Source organism: Artemia franciscana, chromosome 8 (assembly GCF_032884065.1).
Source record: "Artemia franciscana chromosome 8, ASM3288406v1, whole genome shotgun sequence".
Classification (NCBI taxonomy): Eukaryota; Metazoa; Arthropoda; class Branchiopoda; order Anostraca; family Artemiidae; genus Artemia; species Artemia franciscana.
Genome location: NC_088870.1, coordinates 52,417,437 through 52,434,236, shown reverse-complemented (window position 1 = coordinate 52,434,236; position 16,800 = coordinate 52,417,437). Strand labels below are relative to the sequence as shown.

The 16,800-nt window shown below is 34.8% G+C and overlaps 1 protein-coding gene across 1 annotated transcript in view; it reads left to right on the top strand.

Annotated features, from left to right (window-relative positions):
- The window catches only part of LOC136030557 (uncharacterized), a 36,720-nt gene extending 22,021 nt beyond the window's left edge, over positions 1-14,699 (top strand). Inside the window, exon 4 of the mRNA XM_065709613.1 lies at positions 13,844-14,699. Within this exon, the coding sequence (XP_065565685.1) occupies positions 13,844-14,005 (162 nt within the window). The 3' untranslated portion in view covers positions 14,006-14,699. The remainder of the gene's footprint in view (positions 1-13,843) is intronic.
- Positions 14,700-16,800: the final 2,101 nt, after the last annotated feature.

The following is a 16,800-nucleotide window of genomic DNA, read 5'->3' as shown; positions in this document are numbered from 1 at the left end:
GTCTAAATAAATTTCTCGCTTCCATTGTCCAGAGCCTTCCAGCATTGCCAATCCAATTATCAACAGGAGCCCCATCCCCCTTTTTCCCGACTGTTTCCCCGTCTGAAATTGAAAGAAGAATTGATAAACTAAGAAAGACAAGTGTTTGTCCTTTGGATATCCCATTTCCTCTTATTAGAGCCTTCGGTGACTTCCTGTCTAAGCCCTTGTCTGTCCTGTTTAACGAAATTACTAAGTCTGGGCAAATTCCAACAATTTGGAAACAGGGTTTCATTACCCCTTTGAAAAAGAAAAACGGAAAGCCTGGTTTTGATGGCGTTCGACCTATTACGCTTACTCCTATTTTTTCTAAATTGTATGAAGGATTCCTTGCAGATTTGCAAAAGGAAAAAATCCTACCTCTTACTGACCTGAAACAATTTGGAAACCTAAAATCAACTTCTACTTCCCACTACCTCGTTTCTCTTATTGACCACATCGGGAAAATCCTCGAAAAACCTAATTCCTGGCTAAACTTAATTTCTATTGACCTTCAGAAAGCCTTTGACCTTGTTAACCACAATATTTTAAATGAGAAACTAGAAAGCGAGTTCAATATCGATTCCTTACTGGTAAAATTGATTGCCTCATTTTTAACAAATAGATCACAAGTGGTTAAATACCAGAACCATTGCTCATATCCTCTCCCTATCTACAATGGCATACCCCAAGGAACTCTCCTAGGCCCCCTCCTTTTTTCAGTCATGGTTAACAGCCTTGCGAAGGAAGTTCCTGACCGTTGGAAATTTGTTGATGACCTAACGATTGTTGAAAGTTGCTTCAGAAATTTAATAAGCGACCCTATGAGTATTCTCAATGAAATTGGAAGTGAGGTTTTGGACCTAGATATGACCGTAAACCCCTCTAAGTCCATGATAATGCCGATTTGTTTCCTCAAATCCTCGCCCTGTTTTCTTAATCCTATCCCTCCTGAAATTTATGCATACTCGGTTAAATTACTTGGAATCACAATTTCTTCAAATTTAAAGTGGGATATCCACGTTAAAGATATCATCCATAAAGCTAATGCGTCTATCGCCCTCCTTAAGCTCCTAAATAAATATAGCGTCCCCCCTTCTCACTCCTTAAGGTTGTACACGTCTTTCGTCCGTCCGCATCTTGAATATGCTTGTCCAGTTTGGCACCCTGGAATCAGACAAAATTGAGTCAATCCAAAAAAGAGCCTTGCGAATAATTTTCAAAGAAGGCAAGGTGCCTTACTCTCTGCTCCTAAAAAAAGCTAGTTTGGAAACCCTTGAGCGAAGGAGGTCGTCGTTGTGCCTCCGTTTTTCAAAAAATGCAATAACGAACCCTCGGACGGCCAGTATTTTCCCCAAACGTCACTCACCATCCAGATTGCGACAGCCTCGAGCTGTTTCTGAGCCTATCCCGGTTTTGTCCCCCATTCGCTGCGTTACTTCCAGATATGAAAAAACCTTTGTTCCCTTCATCACAGAAAAAATAAATAAAATAACCAACTAGTTTCTCCTCCCCTTTTTTTTCTTTTCTTTTTCATGTGTGGTGCTTTAGGCCGTTACACTAATTTGCTTGCCCCCCCGCTGTTCTGGTTTAGTTTCCCTTTTAATTCATATGTGTTTTTCGTGTGTTTTATGCTTCGTTCTTTTTTTTGTGAGTTTTTGGACTTTTTTTTTTTAGTGTCCCTTTTAATTTGTAGATATATATGTTTATTTCTTGTTCTTTTCTGTATTATTAAACTTTTTTTTGTCCCCTTCCCTTTTTTCTGACTTATATATTATTTTTTTTTTACTCATAATTTGATTATTCATTATTATTAGTGTTTTTTGCTTTGTTTGTTTTATTAGTCGACTCCGAAATCCGAATTCGGCCCTTTGAGGGCTTGTGATAGTGATTTTTTTGAAATAAATATCTTATCTCCTAAGCCTTACCAAATTAGTTCCACAAATATCCCAAATTTAAGTTACGTCGGAGAATCTTTTCATGGAGGAATTTCTCGTGAGGGAATGGCATTTTCCATGGAGGGATAGCTGAATTTTGCAACCTTACTTAAAAAACGATTAGCAATTAAATAATAATCAAGTTTTATCAACTGAAAGTAAGAAGCAACTTTAAAATTTGAAAAGAACAGAAAATATTACGTATATGAGATAGGTTGGCTCTCCTCAGTAGCTCGATCATACGCTAAAGTTTATTTTTCAATTTTTAAAAAACGTTATTATTCTACTTAAATTGCCTTTTTTGATTCAGGAGTCATTCTTAAACAACTGAACTATAAATCAAACTTAGGTTATTATAAGGTTATTAATAATTTAAAAAATTAAAATTAATATGCAAATTTCGCTTTAATTATTTGTGTATGGTTGAGCCAAATTCAAAAACTGCACTAATTCAAAAACGTTCAGAAATTGAATTGTAAACAACAAGTTTTTTTTTAACTGAGAGTATAAAACGATATTAAAACTTAATACGAACGGAAATTATTCCATATATGAAAGGGGCTGTCCCCTCCTTAATACGCCGCTCTTTACGCAATAGTTTTTTATTGTTTATAAAGTAGATTTCTGAGAAAGAGTTAAACTTCACAACAGAGAGCGGGATGTTGAGGAGGGGGCAGCCCCTTTCATATATGGAATAATTTCTGTTCGTTTTAAGTTTTGCTGTCACTCCTTACTTTTAGTTTAAAAAAAAACTTGTTTTTTTATTCTATATTGCAAGAGTATGGCGTTATTTTGAGTTTGCCTCTGTCTTTCTATTACTTCCGATATATCTACAAATTCAAAATAGATACTAAAGCTCATGGGTGCTAGCAACAGATTGAGCCTCAGAAATGATAAAGAAATAATTTCTCAGATAAAGTAAGCATGGATAAAGTAGATAAAGTAAAGTAAGCTCAGATAAAGCAAGCACATGAATATAGATTCCGTAGCATAGGCTAGGTTTTTTAAGGAACTTTCCCAGGAGCATGTTTTTTCATTAACAGTTTTTAAAATTTTGGTTACTAAAGACATTTTTGAGCCCTTTTAACCTTTTATGGGCTGAAAATTTTCCACAGAATCAGTTTTTGAATTACGAAACAGCATAAAAAAATCATCAAATGATATATCCACGTTCATCTTAGCCAAATTATGTTGAGAACTGCATATTTACCAAGTAGGATTAGCCTATTCTTTTTTCATGTTGGAATTTGTTCAAAAATTCAGCATTTTTACTGTATCATTAATTTTTGTTACTGGAATATAATCGGAATATAACACAAACAAATAATTGCTTATATCGGCAATCAAATTACAAAATTCGAACTTCAGCGTAAAGAGCGAGGTATTGACGAGGGGGAAAACTTCCTCATGTACGTAGTATAAAGGGCTTATCCCCTTGTTCATACTTCGATCTTTACACTAAAGTTTAATTTTTTTTGCAATTCTTTGAGAATGACTCCCAAATCACAAAGACCGTTTAATTAGAATAAATAGCTGTTTTGAAATTATTCAAAACACTTTAGTCTAAACAGCGAGTTATTGAAGAGGGGAAAAAACCCCTCATATACGTAATAATTCCTGTTTGTATTAAATTTTAATGTTACTCCTTACTTTCAGTTGAAAAACTTTTTTTTTCTAAATTTAATATCCGATTGTTTTTTAATAATACTGAGAATATCCAGTACCCAATTCATAGAAATTATCTTCCCCCATGAAAAAATACTTCAAAAAAAGATCCTCTCACGTAGCCAAATCCCCACCCCCCTCCCTCCAGAAAAAATTCTTCATGAAAAAGTCTATATATTTGCCAATAACCAATACTATACGTAAACAATGGGCATAGTTTTATGACTTGCAGCCCTTCCCCCAGGGACTGTGGGGGATTAAGTCGTCAAAAATATAAGAATTAAAATAAAAAAATCTTCAAAAAAAATTAAAGAAAATCTCCTCCCAAAATATCCTATTACAGGACCCTTCAACTATGCTCAATAAATCGCCAATTTCAAAATTTTGATTTGATGTGATTGAGAAATGATGGGACTGTGGGGGGGGGGGGGGGTTGCTAGTTGCCCAACAAACACTTTTCACTCTAGAGCACTAGAAATTTCAATTTCTAATCGAACGATCCCCTTTCAATGTTTTCTTCAACTCCCTCCGCTTCTATCTGCTTATATGCTTATATCCTCTGCTTATATGAAGTACATATACTTCATCGGCAATCGGCAATCAATTTACAAAATTTGAACTTCAGCGTAAAGAGCGAGGTATTGACGAGGGGGAAAATAATTCTTGTTTGTATTAAATTTTAATGTTACTCCTTACTTTCAGTTGAAAAACTTTTTCTTTCTAAATTTAATATCCGATGGTTTTTAAATAATACTGAAAATATCCAGTGCCCAATTCATCTTCCCCCATGAAAAAATACTTCAAGAAAAGATCCTCTCACGTAGCCAAATCCCCACCCCCCTCCCTCCAGAAAAATTTCCTGATGAAAAAGTCTATATATTTGCCAATAACCAATACTATACGTAAACAATGGGCATAGTTTTATGACTTGCAGCCTTTCCCCTGGGGACTGTGGGGGATTAAGTCGTCAAAAATATAAGAATTAAAATAAAAAAATCTTCAAAAGAAAATTGAAGAAAATTTCCTCCCAAAATATCCTATTACTGGACCCTTCAACTATGCTCAACAAATCGCCAATTTCAAAATTTTGATTTGATGTGATTGAGAAATGATGGGACTGTGGGGGGGGGGGTTGCTAGTTGCCCAACAAACACTTTTCGCTCTAGAGCACTAAAAATTTCAATTTCTAATCGAACGATCCCCTTTCAATGTTTCCTTCAACTCCCTCTATAGGTAGTGGCTTGGTCAGAAAAATAATAAACCAATAATACATTCTGCTCACATCGCTCTTCTTTTCCCATTAGGTTGAGCATCACCAATGCCTCTACTGTCACATCGGCAGCGGCGTTGTCCCTGTAAGGAGTTTGCATTGAAATCCCCCTTCTCCACTTTATGAGGATCTCAGTCGAGGGCACGCTCTTTTAGCCCCAACCTAATATGCGCTAATGGCTACAAACAATAAAGGAACAAAAATCTTTGTATTTGAAACTGATCAAAAAGTGAACATGGGGGTTATGGTCTAACACGTATTTAAGATTTAACGTTGAAACAAAATTATTCTCCGAAATGCTTTTAAAAGATCCTTCTCTCCCCTTGCAAAGTCGAGTTGGATATAGCCCAACAAATAGCACAATATAGGCCATGACTATCACTATCTTTTAAAACAGTCTAAATATTTAGTTAACAACATCTTTTATTTTCAAAACAGGAAATGGGTTTTAAAATCAGCGCTTTGCATAACCACGATGTTTCAAATTGGGAAAATATCAAATTGGAAATAGATCCAAATTTGCCAAAATCACAATAAGTATGTATAAAAGCTTATTTGGGGAGGGGGGGGATAAAAAGCAGCAATTGGGAGTGGTATGGGTAAGTATTTTAAAATGTAAATGAGTGAGTTTCAAAGATCATAGTAGTTGTTCTAGAAGCGGAGGATACGAAATTACATTTTTGTTGTAATGGGAGGGAAAGTGTTTTTTCTTTTTCCCTCTTCGTTTCTCAAACTTATCCTATATAGATAAGAGTAAGGGTATTAACAATAAACAACAGCAGTAGGAACCTTTGCTTTTGCGTAAAATTTTTCTCATATAAAAACGTTTGGATATAATATTTTGAGTAATAGCATTTTAGGTAAAACACTCTGGACCCACTAAGTGCTCCCCCCCCCAAAAAAAAAAAAAAATTAAAGTACTGAGAAAAGAAGAAAAAACTGCATTTCCATAGAAACATGAAATATAGAGCCGTCAATTCACGGAAAAATAATTCTTCAAGATCTTGGGGGGCCCTCCCCCTGATTGTCCCAAATATATCCCTAAGAATATAGTGCTCTTTAATTTTGCATTTTGCAACGCAGTTTGTCTTCTTTGTTAACTTGTTTCCTCAAAATGTTGACCTGGTGAAATACATTTTCTTCCGGGTGATAGACTGCAATATTCGATAAGAATGTTACATATAAAATTAGGCTGTTATATATAATAAGAAATTTCGGATTTAAAAAAATTCTAAAGAATGTTAAAAATTAGTTGAGTTTGAAATGGAATGTTAAAAATGGACAGCTGCATACAATCGTCCAAAAAGTACACCTTATGTCCCAGATTTGCTTTGCACAGTTGAGTCACAAGGACCAATTAGCGACTGTGGGGTATGGGCCTGATAGTAAAATATTTAAATTCAGAAAGTTTGTCATTCAAAGTTTTTTTTATTGGACTTTTGTCTTTCGTTCTGTTTACAAAGTTATACTTTCCAGTGAGAGTGCCCTTGAGTTTCTGAAACATTTCATTTAACTAAGAATAATACTTGGAAAGATTAACGGGATGATCCGGGCGGGAAATGCAAATAAGATATACAAAACAAAAGATAACAACACAAGATATACAATACAAAAAACAAAAGAATCATGGCCCGTCTTAATTGCGTAATCAAAATAAATAGGGTCTAAAGATGCAATTTCTTAATTTAATTTATAATATTATAAAAACATATTAAATATCCAATATCATTTATCAAATGATTATATAAAATATCAAATAAAATTTTAAATATTGCCCTAAACAGTAAACACACGCATGTACGGATAATAGATAGATTTATCTATTAACAAATGAACTAACATCATTTGCATACAATCCTAATAAGGGGGCTCATGCAAGATCTGCCTCTCACTCAATCGGACTAACTGTCTTGGCTTTTTCTACAATTAGCCATGGCTTAATGCCCACAACTATTCGATTTGAATTCAATCTGATTTCCTATTTAATTTGTATTCCGTCCGGATGTGTGTTTGGGGTCGGTTTTAGAGGTTATTTTACCATACTGCATTGATATCAAAAGATTATGAGATGATTCATCTGATAAAAAAAAAGTCTATTAATTGTTGAAACTACATTTGTTCGACGGATTGATCTTTGTGCAGAATCGTTGGAAACGAAGGTATACATTATACAGTTTTTATTAACCTAATAAAAGATACTGATGTACAATAACCACAAACAACCCAGTAGTTTCCGTCTTTTGAGCCTAAATATTTCCAAATTAGGGTTATAACAATTAATTTACGTATTTGAAGTTTTTTTTGGATTTTACTTGAAGTTTGAAACAATTCTCTTTAACTATACTTCTTATAATAAAACTTTACGATACTAGGATCTATCCTGAGTAAAAATTTAATCTATATCAGGAGGTAAGTTGAGATGTCTTTCAGGTTGGCCAAAAGTATTGTTTCTTCTTCAACTTTACAGTTGGCGCAACCCTTCAAAAATTGTTAATTATTGACGAATTGGAAGTTCAAAAACTGAAGTTACGGTTCAGTATATTGAAGTCTGTTAAACTGGATAGAGTGTTTTTTATTCTTTAATTATATATCATAAACAATATTAGATATTCATAAATCAAAGTTTACTTTGTTGTCTATTCGTTGCAAATTGTTTATCATAAGAATATTTTATGCAAATGCAAAAGAATAACTTAGTAAAGGAATTGCAAGGAAAGAATCAATAAAGAAATAAACTCAATAAGGGGTTGACTACTTCTAGTTGAAATTCACAAATTCTTGCGTTTCAATGTTTTTGAAAATTAAACGGGGCTTAGCAGAATATAATATTTTAAGCTTAAGGCTAGTGTATAAAATCGTAAAAAAAAACATATCAATTTTGGAATTACGGTTATAGTTGTTAGGTTTAAGTTTCAAGTTCTTAGACGTGGAAAAATTACAGAAGAAACATTGATAAAATAAAATTTCGTGCGGAAGAGAGGGGAGAGGGAGATTGCACAATAGGTAGAGTAGAAAAAGTGTGATTAATTTTCCCAAGCCCTCTAACTTAATTATTCAATAGGTAATTAGGAGAAAGAACCCAAATGCTTTTGTCCTAATTACTTTAGAAGCAGAAAGAACGAGAAAAACGCATCTGTTTTTGTTTGACCTAGTAAATCAAATAGTTCGTGGTAACGAACTGTAAGTACGGAGCGATGCAGCTCAGTAGTAACCGAAACTGTAAGAATCAGAATCTTGATAATAGTAGATACATCAAAAGAATTGAATTTTGATGTTCATTCAAAATATAGAATTCATGAAGTTTTATGCTACCCACCAAAGTTTCAGGCCTGAAAAAATTTGCCTAATTTTTAAAAAAGGGGGAAACGCCCCTAAGAAATGAAATGATTTAATGAAAATCATACCATAATATTCAGCTTATCAGAGAACCGTACTTTAGAGATTTCAATCTCATATATATAAAAATGAGGAATTTTGAATTTTTGCCAAAAACAAGGTCACGGATGTGTGTTGATTTGTTTGTTTTCCCCAAGGGTGATTGTATCAAAACATTGATCCTACATGATATAAAGGGGTTAATTAATAGCAAATAGAAAGTTGTAGTCCCCTGTTTAAGTGACAACGTTAATGGAGGGTAGCTAGCCCCCTTCCACCCACTTTTCCCCGAAGTTTTTTAATCAAAATTTTGAGATAGTAATTTTGTTCAGCATGGTCTAAAGATCCAAAAATTATAATTTTGTGGATGAATTGACCGCTCAGAGCTTCCGGGGGAAGGGCTGCAAGTAATGCAGGTGTTTTTTAAATGTTTTAAAAAGCTTCTATTCTCATTAGACGGTTTTTTTGTATTAATAGTCATTCATAAATTATTGGAAGTAAAAGTCAAACTTTAGTGTAAAGAGCAAGGTATTGATGAGGAGGCTGTCCCCTCATATTCGTAATAATTTCTTTTCGTTTTAAGTTTTAAGGTTGCTCCTTATTTTCAGTTGAAAAAAAACTGCTTATTTTATATAATTTCATCTAGTGGGACCTCAAGTCCACTCCTTACATATAAGCCCCCTTCGAAGATTATACGACCACCCTTACTATATATACTCTATAAACCTTGCCCTGAGAGCTATTTAGGGGGGGGGTTGTCATTCTCAAATACATAATTTCAGGACCTTTGAACTACGTTGAACAAAATGGCTTTCTCAAAATTTTAATTGAATGTTTTTTGGGATATTTTAGGCGTGGGAGGGGGGTTAGTTGCTCTCCAATCACTTTTGACTATTAAAAAGGGTACTAGCCCCTTGAATTTCAAAGCGAATGAGACCTTTTCGCAGTTTCTACAACAACTTCCTTCAATACGAAGTGCCCTTTTCTAAAAATAAATAAATAAATAAATAATACATTGTACTCACATTGCGCTTTACTAATGCTGCACAATTGCACTCATTATGATTAATATATAGATTAGGCCTATATCCCTTTCAAATAAATTACCCAATTCAGTTTGGATTTTCTGCTTATTTATAGACCCTTTTAAATCTTTTGCCAGGCACTACGCCACGTTTGCCACTAGTAGTTTTCATCTTTCCATGTTAAATCGTAGAACATGGAAGATCTGCCTCTTATCAGTTATGCCTCAAAAGTTTTTAAAAATTATTTAAATTCATCTTAACAACTCTAAACAGATATGTTTTCGAAAGAGCTTTATAACCATTTAAGACAAAAATAGTTTCAAATTACATATCGTAGTGTACAAATATTGATACAAAAAAATTATTTAAACATACATTCTGAAATAGCATAACTATGCTAACAATATTTTCCATGATACAATATAAAAATTTTAGCACATAAAAATACTTAAAACGTATATAATTGAAATATAAAAGCAGAAATGATGAGTAATTTGGAAGTGCCATAAAATGCTAATTCCTTTTACATGTATATTAAAAAAATAATTTTTTTCAACTGAAAGTAAGCAGAAACATTAAAAATTAAAAAAAAGAAAAAACTATTACAAATACAAGGGGGGTATTTGCGAGGGTATTATTACAAATACGAGCTTCGCGCCACCCCAACACCTAGTTGGTGGGGAGCTTCGTGCCGACCCAAGCCCCCGCGCGCGTAAGTCCTTACGCGCCATATTAGTTATGCGCCATTGTAGTTGTGTCCCTGTGTCCCACCTGTGAATAGAGATAGATATAAATATATGTTTTTAACTACGTAAAACATGCGAATATACAACATTCTTCGCTGTCCCATTGTCTGTGCATATAAATAGATTGTCAGGTTTACTGACTCTTGAACATGTAACATATAATTGTCCATGGGAAAAACAATCCGTATTCAGATCTATACCTCATTATTCTAATGATAAGTCCCTGTGTCCCGGTCGTCATTTATATTCCCTGTGTCCCGGTCGTCATTTGTGTCCCGGTGTCCCAGTTTGTAATTTATCTTTGAGTGTCCCGGTCTTCATTTATATTCCCTGTGTCCCGGTCGTCATTTGTGTCCCGGTGTCCCGGTCTGTAATTTCTATTCGAACAATCCCCGTGTCACGGTCGTCATTTATATATCCCGCCTGTGCGCCTGGCGTCCCCGTTGAAGTTGTGTCCCTGTGTCCCGGTCGTCATTTATATTCCCTGTGTCCCGGTCGTGATTTGTGTCCGGGTGTCCCAGTCTGTAATTTTTCTTTGAGGTTCCCGGTCGTCATTTATATTCCCTCTGTCTCGGTCGTCATTTGTGTCCCTGTCTGTAATTTCTCTTTGAGTATTTTTTCTTTTCAGTTTTTTTTTAGTTTTTTACCTTTTTTCAGTTTTCTTTTTCTTCTTTATTTTTCAGCGTCACTATGAAGTACATATCGCCGAACCTCTTTTAAACTTAAATCCGGTAGGCATTGATGACCTTATCCAAGTCAAAATCCCAAACCCAATCATCATCGCTATCATTTTCAGCTTTGAAATGTTTTGACTCTCGCTGTCCAGGTGGATTTTCATCTAACTGTGCGGTTTTGCGTTTTTTAGCCGCAAGCCTGTTTTCTTGCTGTTCTTGTGATTCCTCGGCACGCTTTCTGTTCTTACTTTTTCTATCAGCCGCAAGCCTGTTTTCTTGCTGTTCTTGTGATTCCTCGGCACGCTTTCTGTTCTTACTTTTTCTATCAGCCGCAAGCCTGTTTTCTTGCTGTTCTTGTGATTCCTCGGCACGCTTTCTTTTCTTACTTTCTCTATCAGCCGCAAGTTTTTTGGCATAGACTCTTTGAGCAGCTTCCTCGGCTGTTGCCATTGTAGGTTCTTCAGTCATTTTACAATTAAACATTTTTCCGTGAACGAATGTCTTAATTACCTTTAATAACGTCATCGTCATAACAAACATGACGACAACTAACTTCATGACGTCAGTCGACACACACACACACACACACACACACACACACACACACACACACACACACACACACACACACACACACACACACACACACACACACACACACACACACACACACACACACACACACACACACACACACACACACACACACACACACACACACACACACACACACACACACACACACACACACACACACACACACACACACACACACACACACACACACACACACACACACACACACACACACACACACACACACACACACACACACACACACACACACACACACACACACACACACACACACACACACACACACACATATATATATATATATATATATATATATATATATATATATATATATATATATATATATATATATATATATATATATATATATATATATATATATATATAATATATATATATATATATATATATATATATATATATATATATATATATATATATATATATATATATATATATATATATATATATATATATATATATATATATATATATATATATATATATATATATATATATATATATATATATATATATATATATATATCTTCTATATATATCTTCTATATATATATATAAATAAGTTATCTATGTGTGTGTGGGTCTATCGGGTGACGTCATGTTTGTGTGTTGACTGACTGACGAAATTACAGACCGGGACATCGGGACACAAATGACGACCGGGACACCGGCACATAGGGAATATAAATGACGACCGGGACACTCAAAGAGAAAGTGACCGGGACACAAGGAATGTTCGAATAGCAATCACCATCAACAAAGCACCGGGACACAAATGACGACCGGGACACAGGGAGTATAAATGACAACCAGGACATAAGTAAAAAAAAACTAAAAAAAACTAAAAAAAAAACGGTAAAAACTACAAAAAAACTAAAAGGAAAAAAACAACTAAAAACTAATAAAAAAACTAAAAAAGCTAAAAAACTAAAAAAGAAAAAAATTAAAAAAGGAAAAAAATGACGACCGGGACACAGGGACACAACTACAACGGGGACGCTGGGGGGCACAGAGGGATATATAAATGACGACGGGGACACAGGGAATGTTCGATTAGCAATCACCACCAACAAAGCTCAAGGGCAATCATTAGAATCATGAAGTATAACTAAAAAAACTAAAAAAAGGTAAAAAACTAAAAACTAAAAAAAGACCAATTCAAAACGAATGTCTATACAGACCGGGACACCATGACACAAATGACGATCGGGACACCGGGACAAAAGGAATATAAATGACGCCCGGGACACTCAAAGAGAAATCACAGACTGGGACACCGGGACAAAAATGACGATCGGGACACAGGGAATATAAATGACGACCGGGACACAGGGACACAACTACAACGGGGACGCCGGGGGACACACGGGGATATATAAATGACGACGGCAACAAAGGGAATGAGCAATCACCATCAATAAAGCTCAAGGGCAATCATTAGAATCATGAGGTATAGATCTGAATACGGATTGTTTTCCCATGGACCATAATATGTTGCATGTTCAAGAGTCGGTAAACCTGACAATCTATTTATATGCAAAGACAATGGGACAGCAAAGCTATCAGGCACAAAAAAATGGGTGTGACGTCAAAAGTTCTTTTGTGTAAACCAGGGTGACAGCAAGCGTTTTAATCAGAATTTTGACACTTAAATGAGCAATGACCTGGCTAACACTGCTTGCCAAACTCCTGGTTGGTTCTGAATATTCTTTAAAACGGTATGTTTTAAAAAGAACATTAAAGTTTGTTTCTAATGGACTGTTTCTGGCCCCTGTAATATCTTATCGTATTGGTATTGTTTTAGATTTTCATTTAGAAGTTTCAACATTTTGGGGGCCATTTGCCCTCGAAGCATCAATTTTTTTTTCCAATGGACTGCTCTGGCACTAAACTGGCACTCTGATCATTTTGGTTTTGTTTCACTTTTACAGATGTCAACGTTTCTAGTCTTACTCGCCTAGATATACTCCCTCCTTCGTTTGTGGCTGACTAACAGCTAGTAACACTTTTTAATTAATTATAAACCAGAGTAAGCGGTTATTGCCCAAATTCTACTGAAAGATATATGCTATGCAACAGAACAAGAATTAAGGAAAAACCAAAAGCAGCTTTTTATTAATATAAACAGCAATATCACTAAAAAACTTTTCAGACCAAAATTTTGTAACTAATAAGTCAAGCTTTTGTCAACGCTGTTTCTATTACTCTAGATTGACTTTGTATGTTATTTTCATAGATTTATAATTTCTATTCATTTCAGTTTTATCTAATGATTTAACTTTTAAATTTTTATTAAATCTTATTTTCTTCTCAAAGGTCAAGACAGAGCTCCGAGCCTGAGCTGCTGTAAATCCCTTTTTAGGGGGTACTCAAACATCAAAATGGGCTTCAAGAGATTTCATAACCAAAAATAAAACTAATAGGGAATATTTCAGGCTTTGAGCAAGGATGGGGCTTGAGCCCGATAAACCTCCCTTTGACACATACTCTAATTTATCCATTTTTGTCTTAATAGGCACTTCAGCAAAGAATCCAAAGTGCACGTAGAGCACAACTACAAATCTTGAAGAACAGAAAGAATGAAAACGGAAGTACAACGGTTCCAGGACAAGTTGGTTCGCAAGAAGAAGGAGACGATAAATCAAACACCATTAATGAAACTCCTATTGAAGGATAATATTTATTAGAAGTGTTGACTAATGATCTTTGACTGTCACTATCGGTGTATGCAAAAATGAATGATACAAAACTAATGCTTATTAAAGATTAATTTAAATACCTCTTGTATAAAGGTATTAATTGAGTTTTATATTAATTATTGAGGAAAGTGTTTTACCCTAAGACTATTTTCTTGTGTATTGACTATTTTAATTCGGTTTGAGATTTACTTTTTGAAATCTTGTAAGATATCATAAGCTGACTTTGAGCAGTTTCATTTCTGATTTAATTCCTAATATGAAAGATTATAGGTTACTTCTAAAAGTGGGAACTAACGCTAGTATCAACCCAATAAAAACCAACGCCATCTAGTGCTTTGTAGCAGCGGCATTTCTTAGGGTAATAATACGAATAGTTAAATCATTTTGTGTAGTTGGTAAAATTAGTGTCACCAAACGCTAGATAGCGTTGATGCCTTTTTCGCTGTCACTAGTGCCAGTTTCCACTCTTATAAGCTACCCATATTCTTCATCCTAAATTAATGTTTAATGGTAGCAATTTTTACTCATATCTATATGTTAGTCGTGGTTTGTTTAGCAATAAAGTATGGTTTGAAGTTAATTTGGATATGATTTGTCATTAAACTCGTTACAAGATGAATTGATTATGAGTTTAATTGATTTTGTGGAAATTGGTTAAATAAAAAGTTGAATTGATATGAAGTTGATATGACTTAATGAATAAGTAGATTTAAAACAAAATTAGGTTCGCTACTACTACTGCTACTATTGCTACAACTACTACTACTACTACCACTAATAGCTCAGCGCAGCACTAAGCCGCCTCTGGCCAATATAACTAATCACGTTCCTCCTCCATCCCAATCTATTCAAAACCTACCTGTTTACACCCTCCCAGGAAGTTCCATATCCATTAAATCTTTCTTTATAACGTACTCCCACCCCAGACAAGGACAACCTGCTTACCGTTTAGCCCTAGATAGTTGACCAAAAAGGACAATCTTCGGCAATATGTCATCCGCACAACGTGTCCTAGCCATCTCAACTTTTCTTTCATTATAACCCTAGAAAGCGGTATTGAACCAAATTTTTTGTACCGCTTACTGTTTGAAATACGGTCAGCCAGCCGGGTACCCAGACCAATCAGTAGGCAATTTCTCTGGAAAACATCAAGCAAATCTTCATCCACTTTTTGGAGCACCCACGCCTCAGGACCATATTTGACCACTGTCATCACTGTAGCTTCTAATATTCTAATCTTGGTTTGAAGACTTATCTTCCTATTCTTCCAAACTTTTTTCAACTGTGAAAAAACACCCAGAGCCTTGGCTATTATACTTTTTGCATCTTCAATGCTTCCACCGTCTTTACTAATAATACTACCAAGGTAAGTGAAGCTGCCCACCTGATCAATCTTTTCGTTACCCAACGTCACCTTTTCATCTTCACTTTTATCTAGGATGCTTAAATCATCAGCTTAATCTAAGTCCAGGGACTTTTTCCTCCCCATTTTATTCCTTGGTCTCGCATTGCCTTCTTTGTGCTCCTTAAGACAAAATCCATCAAAACGATCCATATATAAGTGGAATAGAACACAACCCTGCACAACTCCTGATTTAATAAAAAAAAAAACAGCTGCTCATTTCCTACCTGAACCGCAGCAGTGTTATTTTCATTCATAACACTAAACTTTGTCTGCAGTATCTCTCAGTCTAAGAAGTATCATATTACTAAGTGATTTGCTGCCTTCAGAGATCATACTAATTCCTAGATAATTATCGCACTCACTCTCATCACCTTTATTACATTTGGACATTACATAGGATGTCTTTATAACATAGGATTTTCATAATCGTTAGGTACTTTCCCTTTTTTATAAATCATGCTCATAACCTTCAGTAACTTGTTTCTAACCTCAGAAACACCATATCAAAAAAAGATCATTTACCACACTATCAGCAGCTGGAGCCTTATTATTTTTTAATCATTTTAGTACTGTCGCTAATTCTTCCTCCCAAATGCAGTAAAATAGATTTTGTTGGTAATGCAATGGTTGTTGACCTTGCCCATGGATGGGATACGATTTCTGTCTTAAGGGCGATTAAAACTAAGGTAGAGTTTCCTTTGTGTTTGCCTGGCTGATCTGAGGCGGCTGACTGGGGAAATCGAGAAGCTTAAATAATGTTATACATAATAGCACTACACAGTATAATATTATAATAGTGTTTGGTATAACAGTATTACTTTTATTAATCTCAACACAAAACGGTACAAGGTTCAGCTATATATACACCACCGGTACTATATGTCCCGCAGCATAAAACGAATAGAATATTAAAGTTACGAAATAAAATACTTTAAGGCACCTACAATATTCCAAGGTATTCCTAAGTAAAATGGACCAGAGGTCAGTCCAGGAATTAAGGTAGTAAAAGTTACTCGATACCATAAAATGCATCTTTTCTACCCTAGGTCAACCACATGGGCGTACATATGCAAGGAAGCGGTTGATTCTGAATTTACTTTCAAAGCCTACACATAAAAGGATGTGTTGTTGTTTTACAGTTAATTTCTAAACTTTTATCTTTAAAAAAATCGGTATTTCAAAACATCACATTTTTTCATTGGCTTCTTAATATTTATGCTAAAATCAAATTCTGACTTGATTGGTCAGCTTATTACAATACTTCCCACCTTGATAAGAGTTGTCCAAACTCTATATATTTTACTTTCAAACAAAAATTTTAAGTACTTAGAACATGCTTCTTATACTGCCATTATTTATGGGTCATTC